This window comes from Tinamus guttatus, unplaced genomic scaffold (genome assembly GCF_059628265.1).
Source record: "Tinamus guttatus ecotype Peru unplaced genomic scaffold, ASM5962826v1 Tinamus_guttatus_pri_ptg000006l, whole genome shotgun sequence".
Lineage (NCBI taxonomy): Eukaryota > Metazoa > Chordata > Aves > Tinamiformes > Tinamidae > Tinamus > Tinamus guttatus.
The window spans coordinates 1,809,548-1,829,435 of NW_028288540.1; the positions used below are offsets into that span (position 1 = coordinate 1,809,548).

The following is a 19,888-nucleotide window of genomic DNA, read 5'->3' on the forward strand; positions in this document are numbered from 1 at the left end:
ATAAAACCATCTCGAGATTGTTTTCCATGAATGGATGTTTAATAAGAGGCATCAAAATGCAATGATATGAAATTTCACTGCTTAAATGAAAAAACACAGACTCTGTAATGATATTTAGTTATTATTTTTCTCTCTGATTCTAAATATGATTAATTGTCTTTCACATTCTCAGCATTTCAAGAAGCATGCTTTAGGAACTCAGGCTGGAAGAGGTTATGTCTCTTCACAGGGTGAGCAGAAGAAAGTTCTGAAGACATCTGTTACAACAGAAAGTGACTCAGGTTTTAAAGCAAAATGATTTCTTTCTAACATTAGATATTTAATAATTCCTCTAAGAGAAGAAAGGTGTATCTTAAAAAGCCATCCTTAATAATCACAGCAGTGAATATCATAGAAAGAAATGTCTGGAATAGAGGCAGAGCCAAAGATGTTTTCTCTTGCTCGGGATTGAGGTGTATACAGCAAATTGTAGCTGTAGTGGCAAGCGCTACCAACTCATTACAGGATAAAAAGGACATTTGGATGGACATTTGTAAAGTTTTTTAAGAGAAGAGCTAAGTAGGAAAAGAATGCTGTCTGAAAAATTCATTAATCACTATATCAAGTATTTGGAGAAGATGGTTCGAATTCTGAATAATACTTCAAAAATATAATCTTATATCCAGCAAGAGAAGGTTTTGAAGAAAACACTTCAAAAAGATTTGACCATACAGTCAAATACAGCGAAAGTGAATTCATCTACTACAGAGGGGTTAAGAGGTTAGAAAGGACAATGTGGACTACGAAAGTTTAAGTAGAAGAAATCAGGTTTTGTACCAGAAGATTTAAGAGAGTCAGCAACAGAAGAAGAATTGTCATAGGCTTGTTTTACAATAGAAACCAAAGATTTGTTTTCCTGCTTAAACCGAGTCAATGGCCGATGAAATTAAATGGACTTCACAGCCTCTTGGTGACAAAGTCTCTCACATAAGCAGCCAGTTTACCCCAGGCCCAGGTTCAAATTGTTAATAAGCACATCTTTAAATTCTTTGTTATATCACCACACAGAGGATATCTAAGCACATGGTCTACAAACATCTGGATAGAGAGAAGGAAACCCATCACAGACTTTCATCTTGTTCTGTCCACTTCCTTCCAGTTGAATTATAGCTCAGCCAATGCCTGACCAATGAATACTTTCAAAACAATCATTATGCTCACAGTTGTGAAGCAAAGAAAGGGGATCAAGCAGCAGAGTTCACCTTTTTTAGACTTCTCATGAGTCATACAAAGTTCATGAAAAAAATCAGTAAGACAGCCAATATGGTGTATAGCCATTTAGAAAGAATAACGACTTCTCATAATAGAGAAAGACTTTTTAGACAGAAATGGATCCTTTTCTGCTTCTGCTGTTATAGAACACATCTTTCGCCTAGGAGGTCACGACAGAAAAGAAGGATATTGCCATTACCAAAACAATGCAACAGTCATGACCAAATGCCATTGCGTCAGTAGTAGTAGTAGTACCTGTAGCAATAAATTCCTGGATTACATTTGGCTCGAGGAAATATGTCATGGAAAGAGAATCTAAGAAATAAGTACAAATGGCCTAAAGAAAAGAAAAAAGGCTAGACAGTATCTTGAACATAAGCTGAAATGAATAAAGAGATAAAGTCACAACATTCTAATTTCAATATATTGTTTCTCGGTCCTTAGGATTCCTTCCTGGCACTATTCCATGACACCAATGAAAATGAATCAACAACAATTATTTTAAATATTTTTAACTAAAAACATGGATTAACATGGATTTTAAAATCAAATATTCAATAATCCAAATCACGCGGGTAATAAATTATTCCTCACCATCTTGTTGTCCCTACTGTTTATCTCTCTTCTCTGTATTATATATATTCTCTAAATAAATAATTATATGCACCTTTGTTATATAAAGATATAAAGTCAAGATATGAAGATAAATCTGAAAATACTTTTTTTTTCCTCCTTGAAAACTTTTCTTGTTAATAATGAACATAGTATCCATCAACAATGCTGGAATTGTCCATGAGTGAACAGTACGAAACTCTGGAGCATTTCTAAGAATGACAATTCAATAATTTAAATTGCATACACGCTCCTCATCAATTGATTCACTTATATGAGACTTTGTGCCTTTTTTTGCCAAATTTCAGAACAAAAAAATAGTAAGTGTGAAAGCTTTATGGCCTTAGTCCATAAATATGGTGTTAATGTATTTATTTCTGCTATACTGCAAACTGAAAAAATAATCCTCTTTGACCAGTAGAAAGAGGACATTTTACAACTAGCATAGGTATGGGAAAATATACATATATAATCATCTATGATATATTAGAATTTATGCAGAATGTTAAAAGCATTCTACAATTACACTGTAAAAAAATCATCCAAGCCTTACATTTTTTGATATGGAGGAATCATCTGTCATTTTAAAGTTAAGTAATTTAAAAGGTACTTAGAATGCATAATAATAGCATTAATTTTATAAAGAAATCAACATATGTTCACTTGAAAAATATAAGCCCTTATTAGCAGCATTCAGACTTGATGTGTGAGAAAACTGTGATTCTGCTGAATGTACTTAAGAAACAAGAGATTAAACCAAGATTTCTGCAATGTCTGAGTACAGGAGGATCCTCGCTGATATTTAACTCAAGTTGAAAAAAGAATTTGGAATAATGTTTTATTGTAAATGGTGTGTTTACTGCATGAAATGGCTTTGAAGTTTCAATTTCTTGGTCTTTCTTCGGAATATTCTTGTATTTCAAGCCTGCTACCTTCCAGGAAGGCCTCGCAATGCCTACCCCTAGCCTGTTCAGCAAGGCTCACTATCCATCAAAGGCTGGTGAACCACAATGGGAACTGAAAACCTTTGAAATTAGGCCATGGAAGCCTACATATTTAGAAGAGTAAGTTTGAACACCTGTAAATACAGAAGTATTGTCCTTAGTTCTCTCCTGCTTCATACACAGTTGGAAGACGAAAGTGAAAAGAATTTGGTCAGTACAGAGCTGTCCAGCAAAAGGAACACATCAAGGGGTAGAATAAGACATAAAAATCTTTTCCATCAACCAGAAGCACTTTCACTAAAATGAGCTGCTATTCAGAGTGTCAAGTATGTCTTCATCTGTACTCATTCTAGATGGGTACGTCCCCCCATCTATACCCGGATAATCTTAAGCATCTCTTAAACTTGATGTGAACTTGACAAAATGAGGAAGTGAAACAATCCATCCCAGTGCAACATGCACAAGCTGCACAACATCACAGACCACTCTAAAACACTGAGATATCATCAGCTTAAATCACTAGACAGGGTTGCTTAACTCTTAAGAGTTGTGAAGTAATACCCTTTTCCATTTTGAAAGAAGTGTTTAATGCTGAAAGTTGTCTTTTTTTTTCTGTTTCTAGTTGCCAGTTTTAGCACAAATATATAGTTGCAACGTCGAAAACTTCTGTTGCAATATGTTACCATAGATATTGCACCACATATGGGAAAATGACCAAAATTTGTAGATATAGAAGATACAAATTTGTAAGTTGTAAATTAATGATCTGCTTTCAGTTGTTTAAAACTGAAAAAATAGGCATTTGATTATATATTCCAATAGTTTTCATGCATTTTTATTCAAATTAACTTATACAGTTACATTTTAATTTTAATATAGCATTTTTCTATTTACTCTTTTCAAGGTAATTAATTGTGCAATGCATTTTCAAATAATTAGAAAGCTAATTAGACTATAACTAAAATTAGAAAAGTAACTTTTAGGCAAGAAGGTTATGTGATTCAGCACTCTGGTCTCTGAGTAATGATTAATGGTCCCTAGCAAACCATGCACTTTGTGAACATATGGGTTTCACTGGCAAGGCATAAGTAATTTTAAAACAAAATAGATCAATAGCTTTCTTAAAGTTAGAGGAACTTAAAAAATGATATTCAGAATTCATATTTTAAAATGAACTATAATCTATCTTAGACAAAAGAATCTGCAAAAAAAGCTATTTTAACTCCCCAATATCTGGTTATGCATTGCCTTTTCCTATATTGCCCGTCCTCCCTCAAGGATCCCTTTGCTCTCCTTTTTTATACCACTAAACTGCTGTATTTTAATACAATACCAAACAATACAACCATGGTTCCAATTAGTGAAATGCTTCAGCAACTGCGTTTATGGACAAGAATGTCTTTTTTATCCTGCATTTTTATTTTATATAAGCACTATAAATGCAAACAGGTTACAGACATGTCACATGCTTTACATATGGAAATTTCAAATTTCTAAAACTCACTTTAAATGTCTTTACATAAACAGTGCTATTCTAGAGGGTTTATAAAGATGGATGAAATCAAAATCATAGTAGTACAGTTCACTGACTGTATTACAACTTTATATCTTTTTAGTAGTTCTCTGTGAGATTGCTCCTAACTTAAGAGAAATGAAATACATACTCATTTGTCTAAACAATGTCATGTGCCAAATGTAATTATTCTAGAGCAGGCCATCTCTTGTCCATAGAAAGTTTATTTTGAGAAAATGTTGTGGTGGAATTGCAGTGTAGCACTGAGCCTGTCTTATCAAAGAGAAATAGGTCAGAGGACAGCTACACCGTGCAAGGTATGTTGTATATTATGAATGTCAAAGTATGCAGCACTGTCATAACATTGACTGTCCTCCTGCTTTGTAGTCAAAGAGTAAATAAAGGTATTGGTAATGTGAGAAAGCAAGCTACACTAAATTTTGCATAACTCTGTTGTTAGGATTCCCATATGTTTGTGAAGTTCCCATAAGTTTGTGAAGCTAAAGGGGCTTACAGAGCTTTTGCTCTCCTCAAGATGTGTATATCTTATGCAAACCAATAAGAATTGCTAACAAACTCCAAGAAAATAGAGAGATCCATTTTTATCATCAATTTATTCTTCTCTCTCTTTTTTTTTTTTTTTTTGCAGTAGATATTCTAAGTAAGTCAACCATCTGTTTGCGTAATTGCTGATGAGCATCATGTCTTCCCTAACCTGCACATCTGTTAACCTCCATAGGGGAAGATGAAAAACTTTAAATCTAGTCCCCTACAAAATTTGGACAGCATGCAGTTTATCCATTTTGTTTACAAGAAATGTATGGTATAAAAATAATAAGATAAGTTGCCACATACAACATGTTTCTATAGATATCAGCAAGACCTGCATATACAGAACAGCTGCAGAAATAGATTCCTCTTTGCAAAGCTGTGTAATTCACATTCCCATAATTACTATCATATCTGATTAGCTAAATATCTAGTTTTGTTATTGTTGTTCTTTTTTAGTTTTTAAGGATAGATGGGGAGCAAGACTCTCCTGTCATTTTTGGTAAGTTAGGGCTGCTTTCAGAAGTCGTGGACAGATGTCAGGTTACCCAGCAATGGATCATAGAAGCATTTAGCTGTGCCTATCCTGGAATGTACTGACTAATTCTACTTTGGTTGTGCTTCGTAAAGAATTTATCTATCTTGAATGTTTTTCTTCAGTGTACTGATAACTTACTTAAAAAATTTCTAATCCCAACTAAAAACTGAAAAAAAACCTTCTTATGTCAGAATATGCTACTGTTTATCGCTTTAGTGAGTCTATTGTGCACATTAAAGAACAGCAAGTAAGAAAAACTCTGCCTAAAATTATATGAATGTATGTTGTCTAAACGATGTCATGTGCCAAATGTAATTATTCTAGAGCAGACCATCTCTTGTGCATAGAAATGTATAAATGAATGTTGTATGTTGAAAAGGTGCTGCAAACTTATTGGATGAAGCAGCTCACTCTGGATACCATGAAGGACAAGAAGGTAATCAGGAGTAATCAGTATGGATTCACAAAGCAGAAATCATGTTTAACCAATCTGAGAGCCTTCTATGATGGGGTAACTGACAAATGTTGATAGGGACGCAGGGTTAGCTTTTGAGACAGATATATAAGGAACTTCCTGAACTTGACAGTGTTTGATGAATTTGATACATTTCCATGGATTTTTCTTGAATGAATTTGTTTACATCTAGATTTTGGAAAACTTGTAAGCTTTATTATCCACAACTCATATAAATACAAGTTGCAAATGAATCAGTTTTATTTATTTCGAACCTGCCTTCTACTAGCTTACTTTACTCCTTTAATGCAGCAGACACTGAACAATCCTCTTTATATTCTCTATTCTGCTCTGGATTTGAGAGACCTTTTTCATGTCATAATTATCTCTTTTCCAGAATAAAGACCTGTGGCTATCTTCACCATTTATTATACGGAAGATATTCCACACTTGCAGTCATATCTCCTGTCTTTCTCTGAACCTTTCCAGCTCAGCAGAGTTTCCAGTCACTCTGAGGTGAGAGAGGTAGAAGTATACTTAGTATTTAAATACCCATATGCCATAGATTTATTCAATAGCATATGATTCTCTGTTTTGTTACCTAATCATTTCCTATTTTTTTAACAATTCTTTCCTTATTTGACAGATACTAAAGACAGAACTAGTATTCTCATGAATTTATCTATTACCTCACTAAAATTTCACTCCTGGTAAGTCATGGTCTAATCAGACCCCACAGCTTATATGTAAAGCCATTGGATATTTTCCCATACATATTTTTTGCTTAAAACTACAATGAATTTCATCTGCCATTTTCTCTCTCAATCTGCTAAAGACTTCTTCAATCAACTTTCACCTTTAATACTGGGCGTAGTACCTGCATTATTAGCAGGCTTTCTCATCACACCACTCAGCCTCTCATTTACACGTATGTTGAATATGAGTCCACACAGAGATCCTTGCAAAACTCCGCTGCTATCTCGGCCTTTTGAGAAAACAGATAATTTATTCCTACTCTCTGTTTCTTGTCTTTTAACCTGAAACTCTTAATGAAAAAACTTATCAAATGTCTTTGGAAATCAAAGTGGATTCTACCAGCTGCATCATGTTTGTTGAATCCTTCAGAGATATCCAATAGGCTTTCAAGGAAGAATATTGCTATAAAAAAGCCATATTCATTTTCCAAATATATCATACACATTTAGATATCTGATAGTTACATAACTAATCTTCTATTAATTTCCACAGTACAACCCTAAGTCTTATTGACATACAAAATCTATTTTTTAAAAATGGTATCCCATTTGGTTCTTTCTCTAATCACCCCTTAACAAGAAAGCATAAAGTGAAAGGTTTCGCACCACTGGTAGTCCTTACCCTTCTTTTTGTTCTTATGCTCCTTAAAATTCTGAGTGACTACAAGATGGTGCTGGTGACTTGTAAATGTTCTTTCCATTGTTTTTCATAACCTCTTTTTTGAGAGACAGATCCTCCAGTGAGCCCCATACAAAGAAAGGTTCTAGCATGGAAACTCCTGCAGTTTAGGCTTACTGTCTGCTTCTTGTCTCTTAATGAAATTCAGCTAAATTAATTCATGATGAAACTGAGCAGAAGTTAATGGACAAATTTTGGCTCTCAGTGTCTCTCCAAATAAACTTCCTATTTTTCAAGCAATAACGAAATCTGTTCATTTGCAATTATTAAAAACTATCAATTGGTTAATTTGGAAGCAAATCAATTATCAATTCAATTACTTCGCAGAAATGATTTCTTGTAGTCAATAACTCCTCCATAACATGATTAGCAGTGAAGCTGATAAGCCAACGCAGCATTTACTCAGAAACAGGTTAGCTTTAGAAATAAAATGTTTTCTTTTAAGATTAATAATAGGACATGGAAACTGATACACAGTCAACAGATCAACAATGTTGTATTTATACCATCCAAATTTAAAGCTAAAATGTAGTAACATTTTGCTGTCTGAAAAAATGTATATTTGAAAAGACATTCGATTCTCATTTAGAAATATCTAGTGTAGTTTTCTAAGTTTCTGACAAAACTAAAGTTTTTCACCATGCTAGGCCATGTCTACACATCTCTATTTAATCCATTTTCTCTACAAACAATAAAATACTCAGCAGTTTTAATTGACTCAGAGATATTACACTTCAATTTCCCAAATGTGCCACTCACCCTCAACTGTCTCTTTCCTCAAACGTCAATCTTCCTGAGAGAGTGTTCAGTCCTCTAAACCGGAGAGTGGGAGGTCACAGTTTGGGAATGGAGCATAATGATTCTTACCTGCTGCTTTGGCAACATCTGCAGATGAAATATTCTGGAGGTTTGAGTGCACCCTGAAGGTCACAGCTGGTCCCAGGATGCTAAAAGAGATTATTAAAAATGTAAGACTCATAATCACGAGACATGGCATAATATTCCTTATCAAAATAGGTTTTTAAGGAGAAACTATTAAGACACCATTTAGTCCTCTTCCTTTTGCTTCATTAGCTACATTTGCGTATATTTTTATACCTCTTGTGGGTTTTTTTTGTAATATCTTGGGTCTGAATAATTTCGGAGACATTAACTAAACTTCAGAATACTCCTGCAAATATTCCAACTATGAAGATGGCAAAATGAAAGCCCATAAATTCAGTCAGTCATGCAGATACAGCATAAGTGGAATTCAGCGTCCAAAGATTACATGTGCTTTTGCATTTTATAAGCCTTATATCAATACAAGCTTAGTCTTCTTATCATGACTGTAAGTCTATGAATCCTGTCTTAAGGAGAGACAATAAAGTTCAAATTATTGATCTTGATCCTATTCTGCAAGAACACATGTGAGCAAAAGGACGTTTTGGACAAAGCTGATACTACCGCTGAAAAATGAAACGTATACACATTTTGTCCAGAAAGATGGCACAAAGTATTTATTTTTTAACAGCAAAGAGGATTATTGATTTGAATAACTTATGAAGGAAAGTAATAGACTCTCTGCTGACCTTTTTGGGCTGAGCCTGATGGCTCTCTATGGCATCAAAATCTATAAGACATTTAATGAACGAATTACAAATTAGCAGGATGAAGAATGGCAGAGTAAAGCATTCAGGGTTTTACAATTTTTTTTCACTGTATTTTTAAAGCAAAATAAAACTATGTAAGTAATCTTGCATTCAGTTGCCACTGATCCCAATAACACCAAACTTACATAGTAATACTTAGAAGTAATCAAGTAAAAAATCTAAGCTCTGAGATCCTTAATATTATACTAAAGTATATGTATATGGAAAATATATAAAAAATAATCGCGAACATAGTAGAAGTATTTTCTTAAAATCCAGTTAGAAGGACCCAGTAGAAACTACAATGTATACTAACAGAAATGCAGAGTACAATGGCTGAACAAACATGAAAATTGGCACCATAATAACAGATAACACCTGTACTGTGTATTATGTGAGTTCTTAGGTTGTTATTAATGATGTAATCAGTAAGATGAGTTATATTGGTACCACAAATAATAACTCTGCTTCAGTCACCACTGAAGTACATTACCTAGAACCACACATGAAAACCTTCTTTGGCCTGCTATAGCTGTGGTTTATAAGCTGCTACATAAAAGAATCACATTGAAAAAAAATACAGGGATTAAAAGGACTGTTTTTTTTTTTTTTTTGGTAATTGAGAGCACTTAGTGAAGTGTGCATAACTGAGTAATGTTTGTCCTATACAGAAATACCTTTAAAATTTTTACCTTCTAGAGAGAGAAAAAATATTATAAATACTTTGCTTAGAGGTCACAAAGGGAATCAGAGTAAGACTAAGGAGCTTAATCTTATACCAGGCAAGGCTGTGCACATTTTATTTTGGAGTTAACAGGATCTGTTATTAATCAATCTCTTTTCTCTAAATACTTTTATAGGGGTAGAAGGGAGCGGGAAAAGAAAACAGAAAGATTGTATTGCTAAAGGGCACTCCAGAAGTCATCATTAATGTGGAAGAAATATATTTTAGTAAATATTAAGGAGTTACAGAGCATTTATCAACATCATTTAGACAGTTCTTTTTGATATAGTACAATTGCATAGTATGTTTTGAGATACATAATTGCCTTATGAAAAATCAGACCATTCAGATTCTGTCAGTAAAGGTGAGATAATCAACCATAAAAAGCACATGGGAGTTTCCTGAGACTACACACCGAATATAATTGAGCTTTACATTATCCTCCTCTTATATTGCCAGCCTAAGAGAAATGATGAGTCCTCTTCAGTTGCTCTAATGCTTACAGTGCAATCAGTGGTGCTCTTTAAATAAAAACAGACACCAAGCTAGCAGGCAAGGGGCCTATGACAAGGACAACATAAAGAAACAACTTCATATAGCCCCCCAAATTTACATCACATTTTCCATCACAGTCAAGACTTGAAATTAATGCTAACTGCACTTTGGCTTCACCAGCAAAAACAGCACATGTTTTCTCCTGCTTCTCTACCCGCCTCTCTGACAGAGCTCACTCCTACAGAGCTGGCCACTGCATGGAGCATTGTGGCTAGGCAGTTAGTAGCATCATTAAATCTTATTGATTAAAAACTGCATCACTGTTTAAAAACTGCATCATTTCAGCGATCCAACGCAGGCAGCATGAGCAGGAATTTAAAGCACAGGTCTCCTGATATTTGAGAGTGCCTGGGACTATCCCACCAACTCTGCCTGGATAATCGAGCAGTAGACAAGTCATGCCCGTGTACGCACTGCAACTGGCACTATCATTTTATTGCACTTGTGATGAGAAAATGTGGGGAAATAAAGAGACAAAAAAATCAGGTGGGGAAAAAATCATCTTTATGGGACTCTGATGGCACTGGTTAATAACCTATTCTTTTGCAGAAGACATCCAACAAACTTTTAAGATGCTCGTTCATATATTACCATGTGGGATTCTGCTTTATTCTTCAGTAATAACTGGAGTTAAGAAGGATTTGCCAGGTGACACCATAAGTACAACTTTGCTAAGAACGTTTACAAAATATAGAAAATAAAGTAGTTCTTGTCACAACTTTTCACACATTCATATTCTGCTGATTATTTAAAAGCGAACAAAAGACCTTGAGATTACTTGGCCAAAATTGCATTTCTGCTAGATGTTTTGGGAACTGACTGCTTCAGGAGATCATAAAATGAGATTTCTCTCATGAGGGGTTTCTGGCAAAAGCACTCAATAAATAAACATTTTAATAACAATGGATGCCCTTTGGGAAATCCCTCACTGTTCATTGTGTGTTGGACGAGAACATTCAGACAAAAACAGTAATTATTTGAATGAAAAAAATACATAAAAAGACTCATAACAAAAAAGCAATCAGACTGAAAGAAGGTTCTAAGCCATATAAAACATATGCCTTATATTTACTGCCCAAGAACTTTAAATTATATAGATAAGACTGCCTTTCATGATGCTGTCAAACCCTGTGCAGCCTCGCTGGTATTAATGGCAATTGGCTTTACATCCCTCTAAATAGCAAAGCTCACTGAAGTGCAGACTGTTGTTTACAACCTGATGGATTGCAAACAAACTGCTCCCACAAATCATGGAGGATTCTGCCGGTGAGCAGGGGCATCCCCGCTTTGGGGCAGACTACATCACGCGGCCACTCTGAGCACTGTGCGCGCAAGAGGAAAGCAATCGCACATGTAAGATGCCCTGCCCAGCCAGAAAATTAAAATAAACCGAATGCATCAAATGGAGCATTTCTCCTGCTATCACATCGAGATTAAAAATGTTAGGTAGCGGCACATTTAATTTCGAAATACAACATTTTATGTAAGGTTGTAAGCTTAACAATTCTACCCCCAAGGGGAGATTTTTTCATAAGAGTCTGTTATGTTTTTTGAATAAAGGTAAGCAAATCTGGCTTCAAGGCTAATAAACAGTGACTTCTCCCCCCACAAAATGTAATGTCTGCTGCAATGACCTGCTACATTTATTACTTGAAATTTACTGACTAATTACCCCCTCTGTTGGCTGTCAGAACAACTTTTTTTTTTTTAATTTCAATAATGTTGCCTTCAGCCATAATAGTGTTTTCTTTTTTTTAACAAAGACATTCAAAGCATATTGCAAATTGTCACCCTTATGTGCTGTTGTTTTATATGCTGTTTACCAGAGATGAAATAATTACAGTGTTTATACCAAAATGACTTGAAGGTTGATTGCTGATTTAATAATACTCCCCTCCCCATGGGTGTAGATTTCCCATCTGAAGGTGGGAGGGAGCACAACCTTCATAGAAAGAAACAATATTCTTTGTGTAAAATAAAAGTATTTCCTTTCATTGATTGTTTTACAGGGTGAAAGTATTCTTACTATATTGTGTCTGCCAACAAATGAACGGCCTGGATAAACAGAGCTGGAGCATGATCAATATGGCAAGGTCCATATAACTTTCAAGCCTCGGGTTATAATTATATTTATGAATGGCAGGATTTAAATCTCCATAAATTATGTATCAAGCTTTGCATGCCTGTTTTTCTCCCTCATGTGTGTCTGCTTTAGTACTACAGTATCATGCAGAAGGGATACTAAGAAATGCAGTCACAGTCTATCATACCCCCTAGTGGAAAAGGATTTGAGAAACAAGTGCCAACATGGTTATGTTTATTCTTGAAGATGAGGCACAGAACCGATGCCAGATGGAAATAAGTTGAGGTTGCACATTAAAAAAAAAAGAAAGAAAGAAAGGAAAGGAAAGGAAAGGAAAGGAAAGGAAAGGAAAGGAAAGGAAAGGAAAGGAAAGGAAAGGAAAGGAAAGGAAAGGAAAGGAAAGGAAAGGAAAGGAAAGGAAAGGAAAGGAAAGGAAAGGAAAGGAAAGGAAAGGAAAGGAAAGGAAAGGAAAGAAAAGAAAAGAAAAGAAAAGAAAAGAAAAGAAAAGAAAAGAAAAGAAAAGAAAAGAAAAGAAAAGAAAAGAAAAGAAAAGAAAAGAAAAGAACAGGCAGAGTGAAATTTCTTGAGACTGGGGGAGCATGGGGTGGGGGGCGGGATCAGCATTGGTTATTTCCAACATTAAACATTCTGTTAATAGCCCCATTTTGTAAAATAGAATTTGCCTTAATAAAGCTTATATTTGAAATTAGAATCACTACTTGTCTATATGTTCATTTCAAAATCCTTTAATCTCTGGGGGTTAAGAAAAGCAATTAGTAACGCTCTAGAAGATTGTGCAAAGTAAATTTTATAGCAGCAAAGGTAATTGTCTCAGGAAGTGTTTGGTGGGCTTGAACTAATGACTTGCAGTATGTACACATTTCCAAGCTTATTGTGGAATTTGAACCTCATCTCTATTGTTAATGTTGCACTGATACCTCCTTTCTACCTTCTTAATGTTGGAAAAAGTAAAATGCATGCATTTCTGTAAATGTATTATATATTATATATATTCATATATAAGTATATTTAAATCAAATTGAGAGGAAAAAAACCCATATGACTAATAGAGCTATTTTCATAATGCATAATGTCTGTTACAAACCATAACTTGCAGAGCAAAGCGAAGGCCCATTGGCCAGTTCAATAAGATTTCACCAACATTTTTTACCAAGTCTTACTCTGTGGATCATTGCTTTATACTGTATTTATATTGCATAATCCTCATGAAACTTCAAAACCCCAGGACATCTATGAAGCAGTGGACTAGTTATAATTTCCCTGAACTCTTGAGTAGAGCATGTATCATCACTTACACTGAATAACCAACAGGCTCATAATAGAGAGCATCACATATTTTGTTCTTTCTTTACTGCTCAAAGGTTTACTTAGCTTTCCATCTGAATTTATCAAAAGTCAACAGGTATTTCTTCTCATATATATGTACTTAGAGCCACTGAGTTTTTTTTCCTACTTTAGCGGATTGAGCTTCTTGTATTCTCCCAGTTCTTGAAGTCCTTAAACTGGAGTGAAACAGTGCTTCATAACATGCTGCATAACTGCCAAAAATACATTATTTATTCATATTTTTATTCTTTATATACCCTAAGTATGAACTGCTGCTTGCAACACTCACTTCAGAAAACTGGTCCTGTATTCAGTGTAGTGGCTAGCATGGATAGATAGAGAAGATTTGTCCTGCTAAGATCAACAGTTTGTGTCTTCCAATGACCAAACATAAAGATGAAACATCAAAATACCTGCTAGCGGAAAGATACTAATTGCAATGCTTACTCGCAGTAACTAGCTCAACAAGTTAGTGGCATAATGCCTTAAATTCACCAATTAGTAATTGGTTTTCTATTGTTATTTACATTGTGTTTACGCCATACAGCTGATTATGGCATATTCAACAGACAGATGAGAAAGATTAAACAGATGGACAGTTTCAGAGCATTCACATCTTGCAAATGTAACTAAAAGAAAATAAAACTTAGGTCTTGATTTGATTTTTGCATCTAAGATTTGTCTCTGCAACCTACCTATATAGTCTCTGTTTAAAGTAAACTAGCAAATTCTTTGGAAACACTATACTACCCTCTTTGCTTCCAGTGCTATAGAGGAACTGTCCTTGAAATGGTTCTCCTGGAAGTGATGCTGCTGCACCGCTCTCAGCAACTTGGGCTGACAAGCATCATCAAAATAATTTAAGAGTAAAGTCCCTGGAAATTGACGACTGGTGAAAAAGAGATGTTCTACAACAACAGTGGTCCACGTTTGGCAGGTTTCTGATACCAACCAAATGTAAATAATTGTTTGCATATTCCTTTAATATACATGTATAAAAATTGTGCTAAATACCTTGATGCTAATTTACAAGGCAAAAGAAGACAAAATAATATTTTGAAGGTTTTACTTACACTTTCTGAAGATCTTTTGCAAAGTCTATTTCAATTATTTAAAAAAACTAAGAACACTCAATTTAGAAATTGATGCTGCAGTCAGTTTTGTCTATTTTTATGCTTTACAAAACGCAACCTCTGATGATTACTCAAGATCTATGAATAATTTTCTGAGATTTAAAATAATTTTTCTATTAATCTGTCACAACCTATGAAACTTGACATTTTCACCATGCTGAGTACATGAAAGTCACCAGCTTTGCCTGCCATGAAAATAAGACTCTTAATTACACAACTTAAAAGAGCAAACACACAAGCTTTGTGATTTCTCTTCCTGAAAGCTAAAAATGTTTGGACTCTAAAGGAGAAGGAAAATAGTCTCAAATGTTTAACACCTAATTGTACAGTGATTTTATATTTCATACCCAGAGGTTGAACTGAATGATAATGAAGTTAGCTAATTTTTAGAAAGCTATTTGCATATTGTTTATGTTTGCATTCTCCTTTATACCTTTCAGCAGTCTGGCTGGTAGATAAATAAGCAGATGGTCTTAAACTTTTAGCCAGTAAGGATTAAGTGCATGTATTGACTCTAGGTCTGCTTATCCTCTGCATAACTCTATAACTACTGTGTCTGTTGAAACCACATTCAAGATCTGACTCTTGGGTTGATAATCACCTTATGCACAGTTTGCACAAGTGACTTTTTATAAATAACGAAGAGCACAACTTGTATTAAGACTTTTGCAGAGGTAAAAGATTAGCATCCTCATAGCTTTGATAGGAGCCAAATAAGGTGCACATGTGTTTGATGATCAAACTGAGCATAAACGAAGTCTAAAGAAAGTAAGTTGTTACAGCCTCCATTTTCTTTTATGAAGCTTTAGCTCTGAAGAATTGAATTAGAAGATTTTGTGTTGGGCTTGCTCTCCAGCCTTGAGGAAGAGGCACTTGACATCAGGCAACTGATGGAGAGAATTTACTGGGAACATTCACATCATGCAAAGAATGTTTGCTCCCAATTACTTTATGGTTCCTTAGGAGTACAAACCTTCCACAACAAGGTCATGGTGAAGGCCATAGGCCTGGATATGCAATATTACCTGATTAGGTGAAAAAAAAAATGGGCAGAATGATTTAAATGTTCAGCAGGTCTGTAATATCCATTTCATATAATATATATGTATACAGAAAGAGAGAGAGAGAGAGTATATGTTGGAGAGCTGGGTAACCAGAGCAAAGTGAGGGAAGTCTAGGTCAAGGAAGACTTAGAGATAGCATTCATTTTTTTATCTATCTTAAAATGGATTATTCTTTTAAACAAATCTTTACAAGAATTTCTTCTTAAAAATTACATAGTCATTTTTCTTGCTCAATAATCTTATTCTCTTCCTCATATTAGTTGTTCTATTTGTGGAGCATGTTTTAGTTCAAGAGTGAGAATGGCAATTCTCTGTTTATATTCCCATGTTTGCCAGTAAGTTCTGCATGGCTTTAGGAAAAAATAAAGAAAAGTGTCTTGCTTTTCAATTTATCCATCTGTAGACTGGAAATGATTACCAGCTAATATTGTATGAAATATTATGTAAATTAAATGAAACAGCACATATTCAGTAACTTGCTTTAAAAAGGAATTTATTCTGCCTACTTTAAAATGATCTCAGCTTTAATTTTATTAAAAAGGGCTATGATGGCCTTCGGTCAGACAGAGGGATAAATAGTAGAGAAATAAGTGTAAAGTTAAAAACAGATTAACTTTAAATGCACACTTTCTTCTGTAAGAAACTTGTCTTGGGTAGGGACCTACGACTAAATGGATATGTATCTATAAAACTGGATTTCATTGTTCTTTGGATTACAAAAGTTCAAAACCTTTGATTTAATGAGATGAAATGTTGTAATGGAAAGCTAAACTTAGTATATTCCTATTTGTAAGAATGTCTCCAGATTTTTATGGTCTTTCCACTTTGTCACCCAGAATTCATAAAATGCTGCAGGCCAAAATCCTTCTTGCTGTTTTAATATAGTTTTATATTTGTTTAGCAGGAAAGTTACAGTGAGGAAGGCAAAATGATCTTGGTTATATGCACATTTATTAGAGAAAAGCACACAAAATACATTATACCTCAGGAAAAAAATCCACAAGGCTAATATAATGCTGAGGTTGAGAAATCACTCACTTTTAAATAAAGAAATGCATAGTTGAAACCTCCATGTTATACTTGTTTCTTTATCCTCATTCCTTTAAAAATTTATGCGTCATTATTATTATAAATTAGTTGTCAAATAAGACAGTATGCACCAGAAAACACACTGTAATTTCTTATAAAAACATGCATGTGATGAGTTATAGCAATACAGTTCTCAGACGATTTGTTTTCTGGGCTCATTAAATCTGCAGAAGAAGTCAAATTTGAATAAGAGCAGATCCATTATTTGAGTTATACATTTATAATATTTTAAACAAGATTATTCCACATAGGTCCATTGGTTTGATATTTAAAATCAAAGAACAGGTGGCAAATGTTGATCAACTGTTCTGAAAAGTGTACCCGTTTATTGAGACCAAGCATAGGCAATTCAAATCAAAATGCCAATGTTGCTTAAGTTCTGAACTAATAAACAGAATGGAAATAAAACTATTGCTACCTTACACTATAGCACTATAACCAGAACAGAAAGGGTATATGTTTTTTTCCTCAGTAAATCTGACTGGCCTACATGACAGAAACCAGCAGAATTTGTCAATCTAGAAGAAACTTTTTGTTAGGTGCAGGTGTTTGCTACACAACAGAAAAGAGATTCATCACACTGAATCGTAGAGAAAGGATTTCTCTGTTAGAAGACGGAAGTTTCCATGTTTTGGCTGATATAAACCAACTGACAAGCCACTGTGCTACCTGCCCCACTGCTGCTCACTGGGTTGAATATACCTTCCTTCCACCATCCAGCCTCTCCAGTAATTTCCAGTAAATCGACCAGTAATTTCCTGAGGTGTTCACATTTCGAGCATACATATACCACATGTCATAATCTATCAGCATGATGAAGCGAAAATACCAAGTACTGCTCCAGTGTTTAGGTTCTGGATGACTGAATATGATTAACTGGCTGATTGAGTTTTTCAAGTGTTAGATTCTATTCGTTGTTTGTCATGTTATTTTTCTATCTATCTGGCACGATCTGGACACTACAGCCAACACAGAACAGGGACAGAACAGGTGAAGCCAGAAGCACCACGTATCATTTTGTCTGAACTTTTGATGTTCTTGAACGTGTTTTAACCTTTTCTGAACTTTCTGCACTTGGTCTGATTTCCAGAGATCTTCCTCAGACCAAGTCCTTTTCACTGGGCTGGCCGGCTGGCTTTTCAAATTGTATGGATTCCAGCCCAAACACTTCAGCCCTTCCAAAGAACAAAGCTAAGGAAAAACTCTATTATGGTACGTCTTTTCTCTGAAAAGGAGTAGAAAGCATCTCCAACCCTACTGCTCCAAAATAAGATCTTAATAATGGCAAGAATGTGATTCATGTGGCAGGTATGCTGCCAACAAGGCACTAAAAGGAGGTAAAGTCCAATCTCTGCCTTGAATTCTGCTGGTAGCATCTGGTTCCACCTCAGTTTCAGATTCAGTTCTTGTTAATGAAAGCAGGTAGCTCTGTCTGAAGTGAGAGCTAATTACTGGGATTGCTGAACACTCAGAATAGCAATCAAAAACAGGCTTTTCTGTGTCTCTGTACAAAAACTTCTTTTAGGAGAGGACATATAAACTATGCTCTGTGAGACCTCTGGTTACCAGAAGGTTTGACTTCAATCTCTTTATGCTTTACGTCAGATCTGTACCACTTTTCTTGTGGGCTAAGTACATCTGTTTGTGTTTGTGAAGCATTCTGACAGCCTAGTGAAGAGTACCACAGGAAAAACAGAACAAAACAAAATAAAAACAAACAAACAAACACATACACACAAAAAAAAGAGCAAATGTGTTTTTCTGATCTCAAAGCGGGATTTGAATAATGTATAACAAAGCATGAAGCCACACATAGGACAATGAGGATCAAGTGACATGTTAAAAAGTTGCTTGTTAATTGAACATTTTTCTTTCCTGTACTTGGAATAAGACAGAGGTTTGTAGAAAAATACATAGATATGATCAAATATCTTAAAATTATATCATTATTAGTCCATATTGAAAATATTATGTTTTAGGTCTGCTGACCTGAAAAAGAAGGGAAATAGAGAAAAAAATGGTGTGAGTGCAGATCATATTTTTATTATTATTTTAATTACAAAAATAAAAACATTTGTCTTATGAACCAAATATAATCAAAATTAGAAACAAGTCATTATATTAAATGGGAAAAAACAAAGCATTTATTTTCAAAATATCAAAACATTCTGCAGTGGCTGCTATAAATTTTTAAGGTATTTATCAGCTGAAGATGCTGAATAGTTTCCATAAATACCCGAATTTTCATTTCGTATACAATAAACTATTCAACTAAAACATTAAATTCATCTTTATTCTCAATGTGTATAGAGAAAGGGGTCAGGTGAAAGCTAAAAAAACAAGCTCAGGCCTGGGAGTTAGAGCTTTAGCACAGTCATGTAGTCTTCGAATTTTTGATATAGAGTACAAAAGCAAGCAGCTCGAAATGATATGGGACTTACTAGTAAAAACTTATGGATTTGCCAATACAGAAGATTATATTATACAAACATAATTAGCTTTTGCACCTTGAAAAAAATCTATTAATACAAACGTTTAAAATTCATATATCCTGTCCATCTCTAACTTTACATTTATCAAAAAATCACTGATGGGTGAGCTGGAAGGAACCTTTACAGATCATCTAGACCAAAGCCCCTGCTCAAGCAGGGTTACCTAGCAGGTTGCCCAGGAACCATCCAGACAGCTTCCAAATGTCTTCAATCATAAAGACTCCACAACCTTCTAGGCAACCTGCATGTACACTCTGTCACTTTCACAGTAAAAAAAAAAAAAAAAAAAAAAAAAAAAAAACTTTTCCTCATGTTTAGACAGCACTTCTACATTTCAGTTTGTGCCTGATGCCTCTCGTCCAAGCACTAGGCACCACTGAAAAGAGTCTGGCCCTTAGTCTTTACATGTTCCCTTCAGACATTAATGAACACAGAAAAAATCACTTCTCTGTATTCTCTTTTCCAAGACTAACAG

The 19,888-nt window shown here is 34.7% G+C and overlaps 1 protein-coding gene across 1 annotated transcript in view; it reads right to left on the reverse strand.

The window, feature by feature from the left end:
* The window catches only part of PTPRN2 (protein tyrosine phosphatase receptor type N2), a 586,957-nt gene that overhangs the window by 312,934 nt on the left and 254,135 nt on the right, over positions 1 to 19,888 (reverse strand). Inside the window, exon 11 of the mRNA XM_088521231.1 lies at positions 8,163 to 8,242. Coding sequence (XP_088377357.1) covers positions 8,163 to 8,242 — 80 coding nt within the window. The remainder of the gene's footprint in view (positions 1 to 8,162; positions 8,243 to 19,888) is intronic.